This window comes from Sitodiplosis mosellana, unplaced genomic scaffold, assembly GCF_009176505.1.
Source record: "Sitodiplosis mosellana isolate CC-2019 unplaced genomic scaffold, AAFC_SMos_1.0 Smas_scaffold_6170, whole genome shotgun sequence".
Classification (NCBI taxonomy): domain Eukaryota; kingdom Metazoa; phylum Arthropoda; class Insecta; order Diptera; family Cecidomyiidae; genus Sitodiplosis; species Sitodiplosis mosellana.
In genome coordinates this window covers 2,319,918-2,341,150 of record NW_022601411.1, presented here as the reverse complement: position 1 = coordinate 2,341,150, position 21,233 = coordinate 2,319,918, and the positions used below count along the sequence as shown (strand labels likewise).

At 35.8% G+C, this 21,233-nt stretch overlaps 2 protein-coding genes across 4 annotated transcripts in view; one reads left to right on the top strand and one right to left on the bottom strand.

Moving 5' to 3' along the window:
- The window catches only part of LOC129575829 (uncharacterized), a 62,790-nt gene extending 47,434 nt beyond the window's left edge, over nucleotides 1-15,356 (top strand). Inside the window, exons 2-10 of one of the 3 annotated variants that reach the window (XR_008688837.1) lie at nucleotides 4,319-4,727; nucleotides 6,358-6,642; nucleotides 7,034-7,509; nucleotides 8,621-8,805; nucleotides 10,049-10,244; nucleotides 10,487-10,699; nucleotides 10,943-11,173; nucleotides 11,293-13,754; nucleotides 13,967-14,099. Coding sequence is in view for 2 of the 3 variants with exons in the window: in XM_055459932.1 (XP_055315907.1) it covers nucleotides 4,319-4,727; nucleotides 6,358-6,642; nucleotides 7,034-7,509; nucleotides 8,621-8,805; nucleotides 13,967-14,375; nucleotides 14,684-14,914; nucleotides 15,076-15,236 (2,156 nt within the window). In the remaining variant the exon portion in view is untranslated. The other 2 variants (XM_055459934.1, XM_055459932.1) reach the window with 2 other exon arrangements.
- Nucleotides 15,357-15,728: 372 nt separating this feature from the next.
- On the bottom strand, nucleotides 15,729-17,368 carry LOC129575830 (INO80 complex subunit B). The gene is made up of 2 exons (XM_055459935.1): nucleotides 17,188-17,368; nucleotides 15,729-17,072 (listed from the first exon to the last, which is right to left on the bottom strand). The coding sequence occupies exons 1-2, from the start codon at nucleotides 17,228-17,230 to the stop codon at nucleotides 16,144-16,146; spliced, it is 972 nt and encodes a 323-aa protein (XP_055315910.1). The 5' UTR covers nucleotides 17,231-17,368; the 3' UTR covers nucleotides 15,729-16,143.
- Nucleotides 17,369-21,233: the final 3,865 nt, after the last annotated feature.

Here is a 21,233-nt window from a genome sequence, read left to right as displayed (position 1 = left end):
GTGAAAAACGTCGGTAACGTTACCGTGCGCCTGACCCTTGCCCATATGATGATTACACGCTCATCATATATGATTCTTACAATTTCCAAGGCTTTTTCTTGCATTTTTAATTTTTTTTTTTTCTCTTCTTTCTAAACAAAAGAGAATTGCGTAAAAACGGTTTTTGTTTCAATTAATCATCGGTGAACTGGCGATCAAACAGAACAGATGAACGCAATTAAAAATCCTTTTTTTATTCGCTTTGATTACAGTAATTGAAATCGGGTCGAAATTAATCTTATATAAAAGAAAAACTAAAACAAATCGCAGTGCTAATTGGTGGGTTTCGACATGAGCGCCGGTAGGCGCTGGAATTAGGAAATGAATAAATGTTTCCCTTTCGCTCGTTTATCACGGCGACTGATTGCGGTGGCCTGCCGAATAGTACACGCGCGATTGACCCAAATAATCAAATGGGAGACGATTAAGATGATCGCAGTAGCGGCGACGGACAGTAACAATTAACGGATTATTCCAACTGTCTAATTAAATTGCTGCTTGAAAAATGATATATACACATCAACTGAAGCACGTCCACACCCAACGCTATAGATTATTATGGAAAAAAAAAGTGATTTCCCTTTAAAGCAAAGCGCACGCAATCAATAAACACTCCATTGTTCTTTTTTTTTCGTTCGTTCTGTTGAGTGCAGGTCTGTTTTTTTCTTCAGATATTTTCACCGATAAATGCGCGTGCCTCAATGCGCTTCGTGGTTAACATAATCAACGGCTTATCACACTAGAATTAACAGCTTTGATTTGTTCAACGCTATTTTTTCTTCTCTCGTTCGTTGGCAAAATTCTTTAATAGCTGCGCGCGCACGGCCGCATACACACACATTTTCCATTTCAACACACAAGATTCGGTTGTTTTTTCACTCATTCTAAAAATATTTTTAGCTTTTTTCTTTTCTTTCTTATTAAATAACAATAATAGACATGAAAATTGCGTTTTAATGTCAGAAAAAAAATAGGTGCAATACGCGATGGATAGTTATGCATGTGCATTCGGAGGTGCACAGAGTTTGGATCGGTGTGTGTGTGTGTGTGTGTTAGGTCTGTATTCTATTCGCGTAATGTTTTTACCGTAAATAAAGAGAGAAGCCAAACATGAAAACAGCTGAAAACAATTAGGTGGCAAACAGAATGAAAAAAGCAGCACCGAAAACCGTCTCTCAAATGTGTACTATGGCACACAGGCCAAATGTGGAAAAGTTATGTGCGAATATTCCGTGTGTCGATTGAATAATACAATCAAATACAATCTAATAATTTTTCCCCGAGATTTCTTCAATCAACTGTTGTTGTGTGTGCGTTTTTTTCGGAATTTACAAATGCACGAAATTCTTTTCGCCACATTCAAACGTCATGTGCTGCTGCTGCTGTTGCTGATTTGTTGCACACACGCGTTTTTCCCTTACAAAATACACGCGCACTAAGCGCGCATAAATGGATTTTGTGGAATAATTTGAATGAACATATGCTCATTGCTCACTCAAACTGATAAATTAATAGGATTACGCGCGAATCATCGATGCATTCGTAAAATGGCTTGCCTAAGCGCGGCTTTTGAAGTGCTCGACAACAATGACGGTGGCTGCAGTCTGCTGCGGCTGTTTCAGTTGCAGCTTAATTATCTATTTGCAATTTGTTGTGCACAATTTTGAGTTGTTTTCGCTTTTTGCCCGTTTTCCTACACAATCATTTCATATTTTTCACCAATTTAATCAATCAATTCGTCAAAAACCGAAATTATATATGGAAAAAAATTAGCGTGCAATAGACACACAGACAGCGACTAAACAACCGTCATCAGTTGAATGTTAAAATTTGTCGACAAACGCCGAGCTGCAACATAATAATAGACTCAAAACTGAATTAATCCATCTAACGCATGCAAAATGCAATCAAACACACACTCACTCACTCACACGAGCTCTCAACGAAATTAACACACATTACGGCAAAAAAATGAAGAGAAAAAAATGATTATGTCGAAGTCGAAGCAATTGTTTGTTTACAAATATGTTGTGGCTGTTGTTGTTGGATCAAAACAATTGTTACTTTGTTTTCTTCGAAATTGTGTAAAATATGCCTTTTGTGTATTCTGTTCTAATTGTTCCATTTCATGCTTAATTTTCAATTAGACCAAATCAATACGCCTACGAAATATTTCTATAGAACGTCAAAACAACAACGATATTGTATGATTTTAATCGCTTCGAACTATTCAGCACCGTTTCGACTCTGTTGCTTGTGTGCTTTCTTTCTTTCTTCTTCGATTATGTGATGTTGACAAAATACAATTTCAAAGCATAAAGACATTGAAACGCCTGTAACCGGCCTACCAAAACACGTTTTCCAAGAAGAATTATGACCGAACGATCAAATACCGTTATGATGAGCTGTATTTAAAATTCTTACATAGTCATCGCATTTAAACTTGTTCTGGCCGCAGAAAAAAAATTGTTTTTTTTTTTTTGTATGAAATCTATTGACTTTTTTCTTTACCAACCTTTTTCTCTATATCAAGTCAACATTGTCGACGGAGTGTTTTTTTCTGAAGTTAAGTGGCGCTTTTTTAGTGGAACCAACTGGCTTTTTTTTTTTTTTTTCAAAAACGCTTTTTTTTCATTGGAATGAATACTCAACATCGACACTGTTGATGGAACAACAAAAAACTATCAAAAGAATAACAAAAACATGAGTGTGTCGTCTAAGCGATGAAGATTATTACAAATGGACGCTTTGACAACATCCAATTGAATTGTTTGCTCTTTTTTTTTCTTTTCCTCTGATTCTTTCGCATATATCAAGTATTATGCGCTTAGAATGTGGAAGAAAAAAGTTGGAAATGACTTGAAGAAATATTAAAAAGCATCGAAACACCAAAGTGTTGCGTATTCCGACAACCTATAGAACAATAATTGAATAAACCCACCGAAATCATACGAAATTGATAATAAAAAGAAAAAAAAAAAAAAAAAAAAAAACAATTCGTGCGGTAATGTCACAATTCTGGGTCTGTCATACACATAATAAAGTATTTAGACAGATTGAATGCATTGTTGTGGCGGGCGCCGTTGTCGTCAAATGCATTTTTCTTTTCACCCAATATGTAATTTTTGCATTGTTCCAAGCAAGTGATCGGGCGGGCGGTTGGTCTGGCATGCGCGCGTACTCGCTCGATTTCGTCGAGATGTATGTATATATGTATGCCATTTAGAGACGAAAAAAAAGAGCATTAGATAGACACCAAGAGAGACAGAGGTATTTGAATTCATTCTTCCGTGCCGCATACACTGTGAGCGCGCGCATTTAACATGATTATGACATTTTCGTCATAAAATCGCTAGCTAGCTGTGTGTGTGCTTTTTTATTTGTCTGTCTTGTTCCTTCATAATTCAGCTGTGGAAGGCTGAATTTCAAATTACGTCCCAGCCGTCTCTCTATCTCGTCTCATGTGATCATTGTTCGCTTCATTCATTCTCTTCTCATTTCGACGGTTCACATTGTTGTTTTTTTTCTTCGCTAATTTTCGTTTTTTTTTTTGGGACACAATGCATACTGCAATGATTTATTTCTGACTTTGCCGAAATGAACACACGAAAAATGAAACGCGCAAGACAAAAGTGGAAAAATCCAAAACACAATGATAAAATAATTGAAGCAAAAGTTTTTTTTGGGCTAAACGTTTCGGCTGGTGTGAAATCTCTGTTTAAATGGTGTTTTTTTTTTCTTCTCTCGCGTGTGCAATTGAGGGTGCCGCGCACACGAGTGAATGTTCGCATTTTAATTCGTTTACCATTTCTTAAGTTTGCAATTTTTTAATTTATAATTTCATTTTTTTCGCCCATTTTTTTTGTTGTTGTTCCTTTTCAATTATTAAGTCATGAAATAGACGAATAACGACAGCAGCGGTGGCGGCAACGGAAAAGATTATAGCGGCAAAAATTTGCATAAATGTTAACCATCATGTATGAGCATTGTTTAGATGTAAAACATATATCTTGCGTTGTTCTCGCTTTAATTAATTGAACGTTACGATATTGTTCCGTGCTCAAACAGAAAATCCAATTAAATTCTTACTTCTAGATTACGTGAGATTTGTTTTGGCGTTCTCTCGCACGCGTGTGTGCCACAAGAGAATGACAAATATCACCTTGAACAGAAATAACAGAACAAAATCCGTGTGTGTAGAAATCTTTGGCAATAACCGTTCTATTTCTCTCTCTCTCTCTCTCTCTCTCTCTCTCTCTCTCTCGTTCTTGCATTGCAGACACAACAGATAAATCAGATCAATCAACGGCCGAATCATGGTGGCGATCACATATAACGACGCCCGGCGCTGATGCGTCGCTGGACAATAACTTTTTTTCGGCAACACATGGTCTAGTTCAAACACATCCATCGCTGAGCGGTGGCATCCCACGGCCAGCGGGCATTCGAAGCAGCCAAATTGGTGGTGTTGCAGCTGCAATTAATCCATCACTTGGAGCAACACTTGCGGCAGCCAATCCAAAATCGCCATACAGACATTTGGACTTTGCCAGCAGTGCAACGGCTGAATTACGACGTAATCCAAATCTATCCGCACCCGATGAATGTGCACGCGCCTGCCGAGAAGGTGAACCACCTAGAATATGTTACTATCATTTTACACTCGAATACTACACCGTTTTGGGAGCGTAAGTACAATCATATCTTTGCTTCGTTTTTTATTCGTTTTTTGAAACCAAATTATGGAAACCAGAATTATGCATACATTTGATAATTAGTAACGGATGCTTCGTTTAACTAATGTGCGAATCTCACATTGAATTCAGAAAAAACAACAACCAGTTCAATGTCGTTCCATTTCTCTCTTTCAACTTGTCAATTCTTACGCTTTCCGACGTGTAATCGATCAGACGATCACAATGGTCGAGTTCATGATTTGCTCTCACCCGTAATGGGCCCTAGATGCGATGAACGTGAACGATGTCCGACGTTCGCTAGCGTAATTTTTACATGAATGCGGTCAATGTCAGTGTCCAATATATACACGAAATGGGTTCGATTATGTGTGTTCACGATTCCATTCAAGAAAAAAAAAACAGAAACAACCGTCTTGCGACTGACTTCGAAGAAGTACGCCGGCACCTACGCCAAAGAGAAAGAAAAATAAAGGCAATACATAATAAACAGTTTTGGTTTCATGCCGTGCGTGATTCCTATCGTTTTTTTGTTTTGTTTCATGTGACTGAGCGAAATTCGGAAACTTTTGCTTTCATTTGGCTCAGTTTAAACGGTCAATTTGTAAGACGTATTTATTTCATGAGTATGAAATGGATATGTATTCCAATTGTGAATGGACTTTGCCAATGAATTAGACATTTTTTTTTTCTCTTTTGGCCAATTTAAAGTTTGTACGTGCAGAAGTCATAATTTTCCAAAAAATTCATCCGAACGAAACCGAGAGCAAAAGAGCAGCAGCATTTTGATGTCAGTGACACACGCAGCTGACCAATTCCAAAACTGGACCAAGCGCACGATTCCAAAAAGGAATACAAACAACACGGCAGCAACAAGTACAAGAAAACAAGCGCTAAATCAAAAAGAAAAACACGGCAACAAGCACTTTTATGCCATCAAATATGAATTATTTCGGAATTGTTGCCTGTTGCTGCCGCCGCTTTTTGTTTGTTATAAATCTATGGGTTTTAGTTGCAACGATTAGACAATTAAGATATTTATGTGCTGTTGCCGCCGCTGCTGTTGTGTATCTCATTTTGAGCGATTTCGCTACAAGCCACAATCGCATTCTGCCAATGAAAAAGTGCCTCTTAACATGCGAATGAAACGAAAAATACATATGATTTGACTGGGAAAAGAGAAGAGAAAAAGCAACAACAGCGGCAGCGGCATCAGGCAACAACAAAAAACAAGAGCCAAACACGCGGTAAACACACAAAACAAACGGTAAATTCATTTGTGGTTGGCCCTGAAGTAACGCTCAGTTACGACATATCATCTCGTTTCTGCCTTTTTTTTCGTAATTTTTTCCGTTAATTACAACTAAAAGGTAGCGAGCTCTATTTTTGTGCGCTGGCCATTGCTGAACGTACCAATGATATTGAACCAATCGACACATTGTGATAAACGAACAGAAAAAAAACATACACGCCGATCGAGCGAGAAACGAGCAACACAATTTTTCGGAACGTATGCATATTTGGTGATGATATGGTTTCTAATTACGTTTTTTTTTTTTTCGAATCGCAATTCCATTTCGTAACATAATTTTTCGATGTGTTTTTTTTCTTCTTTGCTTTGCAGCGCATGTCAAGTGTGTACACCAAATGCAACAAACACCGTATGGAGTCATTGCCAGTGTGTGCTGGCCGATGGCGTTGAACGTGGTATTTTGACCGCCAATCGTATGATACCTGGACCCAGCATTCAAGTGTGCGAGAATGATAAGATCGTTGTCGATGTGGAAAACCATATGGAAGGTATGGAGGTTTCGATCCATTGGCACGGCATCCATCAACGTAACTCACAGTATTATGATGGTGTCCCGTTTGTTACACAATGTCCCATTCAACAAGGAAACACTTTCAGGTATTGAATTTTCTTATCGAAATCGGCAATCAAAGAAAATCGTCATTTTTTACATCACTTTTGAGAGCTAGGCCCACACAGGAAGAATTGAAATGTTGAGCTTTATGAGGCAAAATTTAGCATTAGCTACTTCAAGTTACTTACCATCTTACCAGTGGTTAGCAAAAGAAAAGCTTGAATCCAAGAAAAGCATTTTCAAACATTCAGTCATTGGCGTTTGACAACTCAGCGATTAAATATTGATTTTGCCATTCTTTTGTACGGCTTTTGCTCTTGAAGTGCAGAAAAATGAAGTCAAATGACAAAAGTCGATAAAATTTCGTTATTAAAACAACGGTTGAATTCTTTGATCTAAATGCAATTTCCATTTGTCTATTCTTTCCTCACTTAGATACCAATTTACCGGAAATGCTGGAACCCACTTCTGGCATTCGCATACTGGATTACAGAAAATCGACGGTCTCTATGGCAGTTTGATCGTGCGTCAGCCACCATCACGTGATCCAAATTCGCATCTGTACGATTTTGATTTGACCACACACATTGTACTGCTGAGCGATTGGTTGCACGAAGATGCGGCCGAACGTTATCCTGGCCGTTTGGCCGTCAACACTGGACAAGATCCCGAATCGATGTTGATCAATGGTCGTGGCCAATTCCGTGATCCAAACACTGGTTTCATGACAAATACACCGCTCGAAATATTCACAATGACACCGGGCCGTCGATACCGTTTCCGCTTAATTAATGCATTTGCGTCTGTCTGTCCAGCTCAAATCACATTCGAAGGTCATGGCTTGACAATAATTGCAACTGACGGTGAGCCAGTGCATCCCGTTCAAGTGAACACCATTATCTCATTTTCGGGTAAGTTCGAGTTGTTTTTCTTCTCTTCGTTGAACCAACCAATTCCATTCAAGTGTTCATTTCTTTCCCTTCGTTCTATCCATCCATTCGTTCCTCTGTCCAATTTAATATAAATAAGTACGACAAAATAACTCATTTATCAATACTTCATATTGAAAGGGTCCAGTTTTTGTTATTGCTTGTCTTAAACACCGTCATCATAAAAGAGACAAACAAAAAACCGAATTGGTTCAATTATATAATTTAAACTGCGTCATACAACTCTCAATGCGTGCATTTGGCAGCTACTGCTTCAAGGAAATATGCAGTCAAATCAAAAATCGATTTATTTCATAGCACTTTTTTCCGTTCGAAAAGGGAGGAAAAAAAGCAATTGCGCATAGGTTGAGACAGGTAGAAAAATATCATAACAAATGACTAATTGAATATGAAAACGAAAAAAAAAACGGCTTGTTTAGATAGAGAAAAAAAAATTGAATAGAAAGCCAAGCATATGTTTGTAATGTCCTCGCAAGCAAAAATCACCAATGCGACAGCAATCGATATATGCGTAAAAAAGTACACACAACAAATTGGTCCAAATTAAATTTAATTGAGCATTTCAATAAATTTGTGAACTGCCTGTAATTGCTTGTAAAATAGCTCTCACTTTTCAGTCTCTCTCTCTCGCTCGCTCGCTCGATCGTTTGTTGTCTCGCGTATGTGTGTGTGTGTGTGTGGTTCGTTTATATGAGGGTCTCAAGCCGAGAGATTTATGAAATGAATTAATAAAAACCTGCATTCGATTGAGACAATGCGTAGAGATTGATCTTAATAGGCACTAATGCCACGTATGTCAAGGTCATTAGCAGCGCCGCCACTTGAATTTAGCCAGTTGGCTCTCATGTTCCGCAAAATTGTGCGTTTAGTTTTATCAGACCACCGGTTTGTGATTGCTTGTACCCTTTCTGTCTCTTTTTTTACCCTCTTGCTCTTTCTCTCTTGCTCTCTCTCTCTATCTTCTTCTCTCTCATTTTCTCACTCTTGCTCTATATCTCACCATTCAAAATGGGAAAATCACGTTCGCGTTTTAATTTGGTTATTTTCTTTGGTGGCTTTCCGAAAAATGTAGGTGAAAGATACGATTTCGTAATCAATGCTGATCAACCAGTTGGAGCGTATTGGATACAGGCACGTGGTTTGGGTGAATGTGGTATTCGACGTGTCCAACAATTGGCCATCCTTCGTTATGCTCGCGGGCCATATCAACCAACGGCTGTTGCGCCAACCTATGATGTCGGTCTGCCACAAGGAGTCGTAAGTACATTTACAATTCCAGCTCATTCCTCAGCATTCATCCAATGTCTGATGAACGAGACGAACATTAATTACTCATCTTCGACTGAACAATTTCGAAACAAGTTTCCTTTATCTACTACTTCCTGAAGGATACTACGCAACAAAAAAAATACAAGTCTGACTCTATCTAAGATATCAAATAATGTTCTTTTGTACATAGAACTCATGTAAATACTACGGCAAGAAAAAAAAGAAAGAACTCATGTAAATATGATGTAAATACAACTATCTGTCAGGGTAGACTCTGTCTGCTTTCTCCCCCCTCACACACCGAGTGAGTGTCGCGTGTACGCATCGATCAAATATCTCAATTCGATTGTACCTTGCCTCGCTCTCATCACTTCCAATTCTCAATACAATGTGTAAATAATTTTAATTTTTTCGCAATTTGTCTTCATTTCTGTCTTTTTCCTGTATATATTTAAAGTATTTCCTTTCTTAAGTTTTCTTTTCTATTGAAACAAAAATTTTATTATGATAAAATTGTATTTTGTCGATCGGTTTTTTGTGTTCGTATGCCATTTTATAAATGCAAATCGATGAACAACGAGACATCAGTTTGCGTATCTGTTGTCAGCTGAATCGATTTATAGTTGTTGTTTTTTTTCTTTTAATTTTTGGACAAAAGAAAGCGAAAGAGCATTGTAGGCCGATTTTTGTGTGTTGTAGGCACAAATCTAAATACATTTCAAGTTTCCAGATAACAAATAAAAGAGACACAGAAAAAGACATTGAAATTCACAAACGTATCTATTGTGTGTATTGGCAAGAAGTCGAACCGTGAGTTGAAGTTTCGTTCCTTTTATTTGTCTTAGCATAATTATACGATTTATTTATTTTTGGTTTTGTTATACCGAGAATGTGAGTCATTGATATGAAAATTGCCAGCATCTACAGACTATTATTGCAATACATCAAACAGGAATCACAAAAGAGACAAAAAAATACATTTTTTTTTCTTTCACATTTTCATCATTGACGAATTTTGAGGCGTTTTATTGAATCAAAACCAATTTTTTTCTTTCATTTTTTTTTTGTTGATTGTGCGATTACGGCCTAATCAATAAATTTAAACGATTCACTTTCACCGAAATTTCTGAATTTCTTACGAAAATCGCACATTTTGCGCCTACGACGGTGAAATTTAATTCGGTCGATTCGCTAACCGGATTTAACATAACAATCGATGTTGAATATTTAGGTATTGAACCCATTAGACGCACAATGTAATCAACAACGGGACGATGCCATCTGCGTTAGCCAACTGAAAAATGCACTGGCCGTCGATCAAGATATTTTGCAAGCGAAACCAGACGTTAAAATCTTCTTGCCATTCCGATTCTACTTGTATCGCGTCGAAGAACTCTTCCAGCCAAACACATATAACCGTTTTTTGGGTAAGTTTGATTGAATGGAAAGCGATTTTTTTGCGCTTCAATTTGAATATTTCAATGATTTCTTTTGTTTAATTCTTCAATTAAACTTAAAAAAGAAAACTGAATAAAACCTAAACTTGAATAAAGAATGAATGAAACATAAAAGTTTTATTTCTAATTCGATTCAATTTAATTTTTTCGAGGCTTTTGATTGATTTCAAAGTGTAATAGAGATTAAAATGCCGTTCTTCTATTATTTTCAGTCGCACCAACCGGTGACCATGTCATTTCTCTGATCGATGAGATTTCATATTTGTCACCGCCAGCACCACTTCTGTCGCAGTACGATGACATCAATCCGGAGCAATTCTGCAATGGTGACAATCGACCAGCTGATTGTGGCACCAATTGCATGTGTACACACAAAATCGATATACCGCTCAATGCAGTCGTCGAAATCGTTTTGGTTGACGAAGGTAACGGAGCTCAATGAATAAATTTCATTAAAAAAAAAAATTGAATTTCAAATTTTTGTCATCTTTTATTTGAAAAATGTTCGAAAAGATTCATTTCAAATGAAACATTGATTCATTCAAACAAAAATGGAAAAAATTGCCCATTCCGAAGAAAAAATGAATTTTCCATTTAAAATAAATTTAAAAGTCTCCAAATTGAAAAACTAATGCAGTAAAATTTCGTAAAATTTTGAATCATTACAGTTCAACAGCCAAATCTAAGTCATCCGTTCCATTTGCACGGTTATAGTTATAGTGTGATTGGTATCGGCCGATCGCCGGATACAAATGTCAAGAAGATCAATTTGAAGCATGCACTCGATTTGGATCGTCGTGGTTTATTGCATCGACAATACAATTTGCCACCATCGAAAGACACAATAGCTGTACCAAATAATGGTTATGTTGTTTTACGTTTTAGAGCTGACAATCCAGGTGAGAGCAGAGACAAAGACATTGGCAGTCGTTGAAGAAAAGGAAAATTCCTATGTTCAATCCAAATTCGAACCAATGATAAAATTAAAATGTGTGTTTTTCTTCTGCGTTTTTTCTAGGCTCGTGGTTGTTCCATTGCCATTTCCTCTACCACATCGTCATTGGAATGAATTTAATCTTGCAAGTCGGTACACAGTCCGATTTGCCACCAATTCCGCCCAGCTTCCCAACATGTGGTGATCACACGCCGCCAATACCAATTAATTAAACATCAACACCTCAGAAAAAAAACAGCACATGAACCGAAAACAATTACATCCAAACACCTTTTTTTTTTTTAAATCCTTTCAATCATTTGCCAAAATTATTCCTCTCCGTTATTACTTTGTATTCATAATTTCTTTCGTTTCTTTCGCTTTTTCAAAATGTGCGGCGCGCTTTAGTGCAGCTCCTTCCGGCCAATCACTTCATTTGATTTGTCTCTGTGTAGCATTTAAAATAAACATTTAGCTCAAAATAACCATATTCACATTCAAACCAAAAGCAACGAGACTCGTAATGAAACTTGGCTGAATGCACATTGAACGATGAGTCGCTAAAATGAGCGCTATTGCGATCGAATTTCGCTCGAGATTTGGTGATGGTTCTGTTTGTGTGTGCGTTGTACAAAACGTTCAATCATATTTTATTTTCTTATTCTCATTTGCATGCGAAGCAGCCTATTTCTGTCTATATACACCCGTGGCATATTTGAAACCACTTTGGAAAATTTGGGATCATTTGGAATGATAAACTTGCAAATTGGGGGGAATTGAAAGAAAAAGTAAAACAAAAGTTGAACAAAGTCCAATGTAATTAAAGAATTTCTTAATACCATTTATCCCACATAACCATTTATTACATTCGCTCTAATGAAACTCTTCACTTTTTGGTGTACACATTTTTTTAGACAATAAGTTTTTACAGCCAATGGTTTTCTATGATTTATGATGAAGTTTTTTTTGATTTTTAAATTTCCTACGCAATATTTATTTCAGATTCATATTTTTATACGTCGATTTTTTTTTCGTTTTGCTTCCCAAATTGAAATGAAGTCAAGAAAATTTCTTGAATGAAATCGTACTTCGAAATTGACCAACGAAATTTTTTTTGTCGCAACAAACGAATTCGAATTCAATCTTATTTCGATTTTAAGATTTATATTTCTTGCTGGACAATTTTTTTCGTTCATTTTAATTTTTGACGTCATTTTTTATGGCATTAAAATATGGCATCATGATGACGATTCTTCATTGATGACACTTTTCAAAGCAAATACATAGAAAATTAGGGAAAAAAAATCCATAATTTAATCGATTAAATCGAAAAAATAGGGAAGTTTCGAGATTGTCTATGATGGGAAATCGAAAAAAATTGTAATTGATTTGAAACGTTCAAAAACTTGTGAAAAATTGGATGCTATTGAAAAAAATTCAAAAATTCAAATTCTCATTTTTTTCCCCGTAATTACATTCCGACGCAAAGAAAACAAAATTTAAACATTCTCTCAAAACACACAAAAAATGTTCGCTTCAGCTGAAATGTTTCTTTAGTTTGAGTTGTGAAATGTTTCTGTTGCATCCTCGATTCTGAAACAATTATTGAAAAATTCTGACGTAAAAGTTCACCTCACAATTAGCAAAACAAAAAAGAAAGGAATTGAAGACAGACTGAAACTAAGCGCACATTTTGTGATTTTTACTTACCCACCCTTCCCATCAAAAAATCACTGCCACTTCCGCATTTTCTTGTTTTTTTTCTTCTTCTTCTCATGATTGTTAACCAATCCCGATCCAATTAACCGTTTACGGATCATCAAACATTAAGACAATTTTTTCCAAATCAATGTTCTCTTCTTCAAAATCCATGATGAATATTTTCAAGTTCCATACGAATTCGGCAAACAAAAAAGTGAATACCAAACACAGAGCAAATGTTTTCTTTGGGGAAAAAAAAAAAAACGAACAATTGAATTACTCATAATTTAATATTAAAAAAAAAAATGCAAAATAATCAAATGTACTTTACCTTAATCTAGACTATTTTAATAATAGTAAATATATAATTTAAATTGATTTACAACAAAGTTACATGAAACAAATGATGAAGAAATAATTTCTTAAAAAAAGTGACGACAATAATGTCTTCAAATGGTGCACATTAGGCAAAACACAAATCGGCGAATTGATTAATATATAAATCTATAAATATAATTATATAAAAAAATGGCAAAGGAAGTCCACAGCGTCCAAAATATTGGACGACCGCACACACTCGTTTGAAATTTAAAACAAAAAAAAAATTGCAGCAGCAGCGATACCTATTAAATTCGTATGTCATAAGTGTAAATAATTTATTATTTTGTATATTGAAATATATCTATTTCCTGAAAGAAAAAAAAAAAAACAGAACAAAACAAAAAAAAACACAAACACACTTAGCTCTTAGCCAAACCCAAACCGTTTCCTTTGTACATAGCATTTTCTTCCAGATCTTTTTCTTATTTTTGGGCTAAAAACAGACATGTTTTATTCTTTCTCATGTAAATACTGTACAGCTATTATCTTCAACAATTTTTTTAAAAATTGTATATAGATTTTCAGTTGATTTTTGACCATTTTACAGTCGATTTGCTTTTGTGGCGGAAAATAGTTTCTAAAAAATGAAACTATTTTTTCCCCAAAATAATTTTGAATTTTTAAATAATAATTCTTTCTTCTTTTTAAATTTGAACAAAAAACGCACACACTTTAGGTGTTGAATCCACTCGATGCAGTGTGCGATCGAAAGCGTACGGATGCGGTATGTGTGAGCAATTTGAAGAATGCACGCAAAAATGACAAGGGCGTTCTGGTGGAGCGTCCAGATGTGAAAATCTTTCTTCCATTCCGGTTCTTCTTCTATCGCGTTGATGAGCTGTTCCGACCAAATACATACAATCGATTCTTGGTTGCGCCGGGCGGCGATCATTTAATCTCGTTAATTGATGAAATTTCATATGTATCGCCGCCGTCGCCAATGCTGTCGCAAATGGAAGATATTCCACCCGAACAATTTTGTAACGGTGACAATCGTCCACCCGATTGTGGACTCAACTGCATGTGCACACACACCGTGGACATTCCACTCAATGCTATCGTTGAAGTTGTTCTCGTCGATGAAGGTAACTGTCGATGGAAGAAATTTTTATCAATGATTTGTTTCAATTATCAATTTTTTTTTCTCTTTCGCTTTTTCTTTATTTTTCTTTTAAAAAAAATTTGATTAATTTTTTCTAGAATAATAATTAAATAAAATTTTTCTTTCTAATTTTTTTATGAACTTTTTTCTTGTTTTTACTATTTTTTTTCTTGTTCAACTTCATCAACTTTCATATTCAATTTTTTTTCTTGAAGGAAAGTGAAGCTTCTCCTTCACTTTTCTTCGATTCGATTCAATGATTTTGATGGCAATTTTTTTCTTCTCTTACAGTTCAACAAACGAATTTGAGTCATCCATTCCATTTGCATGGGACGTCATTCAGTGTAATAGGTATGGGTCGATCGCCGGATGCGAATATCAAAAAGATTAATTTGAAACATGCGCTGGAATGGGATCGTAAGGGTTTATTGCATCGACAATTCGCTAAACCACCATTGAAAGACACAATAGCTGTGCCAAACAACGGTTACGTTGTACTGCGATTCCGAGCGGATAATCCAGGTACATGCAATTTCTAAAATTTTAATAAAAAATGGAAATAAAATTCTAAAATGTAATTGCTAATTAAAATGCCAAAAATTTTTTTTAATTTAAAACCAAATATCTCACCTGCTTCAATTCAATTTCGTATTTTTTTTAAATAATTTTTCTCTTGTTCGTAGGTTTCTGGTTGTTCCATTGTCATTTTTTGTTCCATATTCTGATTGGTATGAATTTGGTCATACACATCGGTACGCAGTCGGATTTGCCGCCAGTACCGCCCAATTTTCCACGATGTGGCCATCATCTGCCTCCAATTACACCGCCAAGAAAACACTATTAGATCGCCTGTTAGAAAGTAAAATTTTTATGAATTAGACCACCACCACATCATCATCTGCAGTTAAAGTAAAACACATCAAAAAGAAGAAAAAGAAGAAGAAAATCATTGATGACTCACCGCAGAGGAATCAAGTGCAACACCATCACACCAACAACGAACCAAGCCCATCAAAATGACGACGATGAACGAGATAGACAAGTGTTCATTGCCGATTTGAATAATAGATTTTAAGCGTTTCGTTTTTTTTTTTTGCAATACTCTCCTCACCTCTATCTCGTCATGCGCATATATAAAAAAAAATTCCATCGACGAAAATTTGATATTTATTTTTTTTAACGAAGAAACGGAGAAGACGAACATTTATTTTATTTATGCATAGAACTGAGCGAAAGATGAATCAAAACAACAAATTGAATACGAGATGGTGAGTGAAGAATAGACGAGGATAAGATGATATTGATCCAGAGAAAAAAAAAAAGAAAGAGTATTCTGTTTTATGTCAAAAAAGAACTACTTTAATAGGTATTATATATATTCATAATGTTTTGTAAATTAAAATGGAAACAAATAGAATATTAAAAATCCTAACCAATAAAATATAATAATTATTATAAAGATGAAAGACTAAGAATGAGTTAAAAAAAAAAAAACGAAATAGCATTTTTGAGTCAAGCTAATGTTTCTTCCCTGTTCTATTGTTCGCTACTTATGACTATCCGAAATTTTGTTCTGCTCCAAATAAATCTACTTAAAAAAATAATTTTTACACCGCTCAACGAATGGCTGTTGAGGTCTCTCTGCAATGAAGGGAGCTATGTCCCTTTCTCTGTTTATCTCACTTTCTCTCTTTCTCACTCTCTGCTCTGTCTGTCTCTCGCTCTCTCGCTCTCTCACTGCGATCAATGTGCTAGCGTGTGATTTCTTGGCGCCTTTGATTGGATTTATAGCATTTGAAGCTGCACAGTGGAACGTTTGTTTTGGAGCAATTGTATCGTTTTCGAGTATCATTGCAAATGGCACATAAAACGATTGATGGTGGCAGTTGTGCAACTTGTGCCTGCATTGGAAACTCAAAATTGGTTGGATACGATAGTGATGCACCGTGTTCAATGGACTGATTGTATGATATAACTGGAACGATCACTTTGACCATTTTATTCTTTGCCATTTTGGTCGATTTTGTCTCTTGTTTCTTCAGTAGTCGATCCATGGTTTTGCGTTTGTCTTTCTCACGTTTCTCGTCGGCCAGTTGTTTTCGTTTCTGTGATTTCAATTGGGCTTTTTCGAGGGCTTCGGCAGTCATCACTTTTTCTTTGTAGCCAGTTGGCAGTGCCATCAAATTGTCACCACCGGGCGATGGATCTTTCTCAATGCTACGCTCGTACATGGCACGTTGCCGTGCGGTCATTAATTTTGGATCTTTGATTTTCTTCAATTCGTCATCAACTTGCTCCAATTTCCCTGATTCAATGGCATCAAGCCATCGTTCCTCCTCACTTGATGTCCCACTACCGCGACGTGTTCGCCGTTTTTTATTTGGTCGTGTCGTTGCCGCACCAATTGACGTTGGAACGGCATTCGATTTATTTGATTGTGATTTTAGTTTTTCAGCCGCTGACATTTCCACAAAACTCGAATCGCTTACACTTTGATTGTGTTCGGATGCAGATGTTGGCACCTCAACCACACATAAATCCTCTTCCACATCGACCGCATCATTAGTACCATCAATCGATGAATCGGTCGCAAGCAACGAATCCGTATGCTTATTACTGCCACTATCACTCTTATCTCGACGACTCTTTTTCATTTTTCGACTTCGTCTCAATGCCGTATCTATTTGGGAGAGGAATTAACACAAATTAATATGCATACAGCAAACCGTTTCTTTTTTTTTCCATTCAATTGAATCCGGATTTGTAAATAAATTTCAATTAAAATAATCACTCACTGGCTTCCAATAGCTGCTCTTCGAAATCTTTTTTCTTCGACATCGCTGCAATTGACTCACTTCACTTATGTAAATTGAATAGATCCGAAATAATTGTCGCACCATGAATTTTATACACACCACACAGTTTTAATATAGAGCGAGAGACATATAAACAAAAAAAAAAGAAAACGCCGAAGCGAAATGTCAAAATCAATGCAGCTTGCATCCCTATCGAGATCCGCAAGTCACATGTACACTGTTTGCCCATTTAAAGTACACGGTAAGTTTAAGTACGCGTAGATGCAGTTGAACGTACTTAGCCAATTCAAATTGTGGGATATTTCAGTTGAAATTTGCATGCACCACAACACAAATGGATGGGATTATGGTTTGTTATGACTTTTGGTTCGCGCATTATTATTTGGATAAATCTGAAATGATTGATTCTCATATTCCCATAGCTGTCAAACACCGTTTCGATTGTGAACATTTTTGTATTTTTGCGCATCAAATCAATTCCAAACAGAAGCAAACAAACAAACATTTTTTCTCTCAGTTTTTTGAACGCTTTGATGTCGATTCCTATTACATATATGTTATTGTTTTCATGTTGTCGGTCAAAAATAATCAACAATGATAACATAATCTAGAGGACAAATATTTACGAGGCAACGGAAAAAGATTACAATAGCAATGCCTATCGTAAAGCGGTTGCACACTCAATGTCTTGCCGATCAACGGGCACAATCGGCTGATTTTCACTCACGAACCGTACTTGAATCGGAGAAGAAAGGAAACATAAAAAACAAACATACAAACGCCAATCGCAGAGATTTGCCGATACCAACAGGAGCAAAGGAAGCCAAAACCGAGCGCGGCAAAACAGCAACAACTTTGCCAAATCATTTACTGCTTATGAAAATCGCTTGAATAAGCTGAAAAATGAAATTTTCAAGACCAAATGATTAAGTATACGGGAAACCGTATCGTTCATCGCAAAGCCATGATCGTAAATCTCAAGAGAAGCCACAAATCCAATCTCAATCTCATTTGATTGATAAACGTAAAAACGAATACGCATTTCCAAAGATTCTGATTTTGGCGAGTTTGACTTTGAATTTGAAGCAGTAGCCATGCAAAAACAGCAAAAGATGAACAAAAATGATGATTTTGTGGTGGATTTTATAAAAAAGCAACCGAGCCAGCATAATGAGCATGACCATCGATTGATTTCGAATGAAATTGAAGCTACCGGTATTCCAATCATCGAAGCAAATAAAGACATCCAAGCATTCATAGGATTCACGAGTCACTCATTTACTCGGTCAATCATCTGCAACATTAAACGCAACAACCTCGTCATCAAAACCGACTGAATCTCGCTATTCAAAGCATAAACCAATATTTAATTAATTCACGATACTGTCATTGAGATTAACACTTGAATTTCGTTTATCAATTCCAAGAGGAACTGTTGCTTGATAAATTTAAAAATGTAACAAGTTAAGAATTCGATGAATAATTCAATTTGTCTTCGTCAGAAAGGAACTTTCTACTGAGTATATTCGTTATGCTCAATTTCATGTTACAAAATATTCCGGATAAATTTTTATGCTGCCGTTTTTGGAATCTAAGGCATTTTCGTTTATTTCGTCTATTCAACAGTTCTCTGTTGAATCACACGTTTAGTATTTCCTTCTTCAGTTCTTCAGCATCAAAATGAGAAACGTTTGCATTAGTTTTATCAAAAAATATGATTTCACTTTAGTTATTAACATCAAACAATTTCGAAGAAAAAAACCAAAATAATTTTCATGCAATGTATATCAATAAAAAAAACTTCAACAAAGTCAATTCTTGTGCCGGAAGCGAACACAAAACTTGTGATATCAATTTTAAGTAGATTTCTTAAAAATTATTTTCAAATCTGAACCGTTGAATGGACGAAACAAACGGAAATCCCGAAGGTTCTAAAAACGCAAGCATAAAATTTTATCAGCTTTTTTGGAAAATAAAATTGAGCATTACGAATACATTTAGCTGAAGGCCACTCTTTTGGCGAAAAGATAAAGAAAAGAGAAATCAGTCACTGAGTTTTCAACTTGTTACATTTTTATATTTATCAAACAACCGCTTCGCTTGGAATTGATAAACGAAAGCCTTTTCTACTAATTAAAATTGAAATATTTAAAAGGGAACAATAAATGAGATTCCTGCTTCAGTTTTATATTCGATCTGAAAACGTTGACTTTCGTGTACTATTCCTGTTTGACAAAATGAGATTTGTTATAGCTTGCGCGTTTGTTCTGATTTTGGCCAAAGGATTGCATGGCTGTTTTCTGATTCCTGCTGTTGTATTTAGTCACAATCATGAATCACGATACATTGTTTGCAATGAATCTTTTGATGTTCGTCATAATGAGTGTGATTATTCTTCTGTGGAAGTGCTAAAAATTCAGAACTGCCCTTCCGAATGGATCGCGACCCGATTAAATGTGTATCGAAATGTGCGCACGTTGGACATTTCGTTTTCGAACTATACGAAGTTTGACCAAATATATTTAAATTTCGAATATTTGAAGCGGTTTAATGTGTCTTACAATAATTTAACGGAAGTGCACGAGCATCTATTTTACAAAACAACACAGCTAAAGGAAGTGGATTTTTCACACAACCAAATCAAGGATATTCATAAATTGACATTTTTAATAGTGTCAAAGCTATCAATAATAAACGTTTCGCATAATCAAATCGGAAGAATAGATTCGGGTTTATTTAGTGGACTTTCCGGATTAGAAGTACTCGATCTAAGTGATAATAAAATTGATTGGATTCCAAAAGACGCTTTTATAAAGAATTCCAAATTGAAAACACTCAACCTCAAAAATAATCCAATCGAAATATTAGATTGTGTCATAACACAGTTATTAAATGGCGTGACTTCAATAAACGTGTCGTTCGAAAATGTTACTGAGTTCGATTTATCTTGTGCGAACCCTATGGAATGGGCTGTGATTGAAAAAGAAATAATTTTCAAGAATGCAAACAACAAAAATGAGCTTCGATATCCCAAGATTGATTTCAAACATTTACGCGGTCTCTCTATCAGCGGAAATCAATTGCAGAACCCGCAAGGCATCGTAGAATTGTTGGGAGAATCGATTCTGTACCTGGATTTAGGTGGAAACATATTGGGCGAGGTGAATAAGACAGTATTTCAGGGTTTGAGCCATTTGATAGGTTTATATATAAGTGATACAAGTCTCTCATTCACTGAATCTAATCCCTTCGAGCATCTTAACGAACTGAGGCAACTTGATATTTCTTACAACAATTTAACAACACTGAATATCAGTTTACTTTCGAAATCTTTGCGTAATTTAGGGATTTTTAATGCAGCTGGAAATCAATTTAATAACAGTGTAGAAATCATACACAGTCTCGGATCAGATCTGGGAGAATTGGACCTTTCTCAAAATATCATCGGAACATTGAATCGCAGCACATTTCAACATCTTCGGCATTTTTATAAGTTAAATTTGTCAGACACACATTTGGAACATTTCGATGTGAATTTACATAATGTTGAAGATTTAGACATTTCACGAAACCAATTGAAGCAGTTGAATGTGTCTTTACTGAGGTATACTTTAAATGGGTTACGGTTCTTTGACGCAGCCGATAACAATTTTGAAAATACAGCTGAAATCATACAACATTTGGGATCAGAACTTTGGCATCTGGATCTTTCTGGAAATTATGTGGGAAAATTGAACGAAACTACATTTAATCGAACCCAAGATATTGCATGGCTTTCGCTAAGACGCACCAATTTATCGATTTCTGATGTTAAACCCTTCGGAATTTTCAAAGCTGTGTTGAAGTACCTTGATGTTTCCTGCAACAATTTAACAAGATTGAACTTCTTCACATCATATGCTTTCTTACGTTTAAAACAAATTAACTTGAGCGAAAACCAACTTACGCAACTAGACGGTCTTACCAAAGATTCATATCCACAACTCACTGAATTGGACATCACGAATAACCAAATGAATTGCACA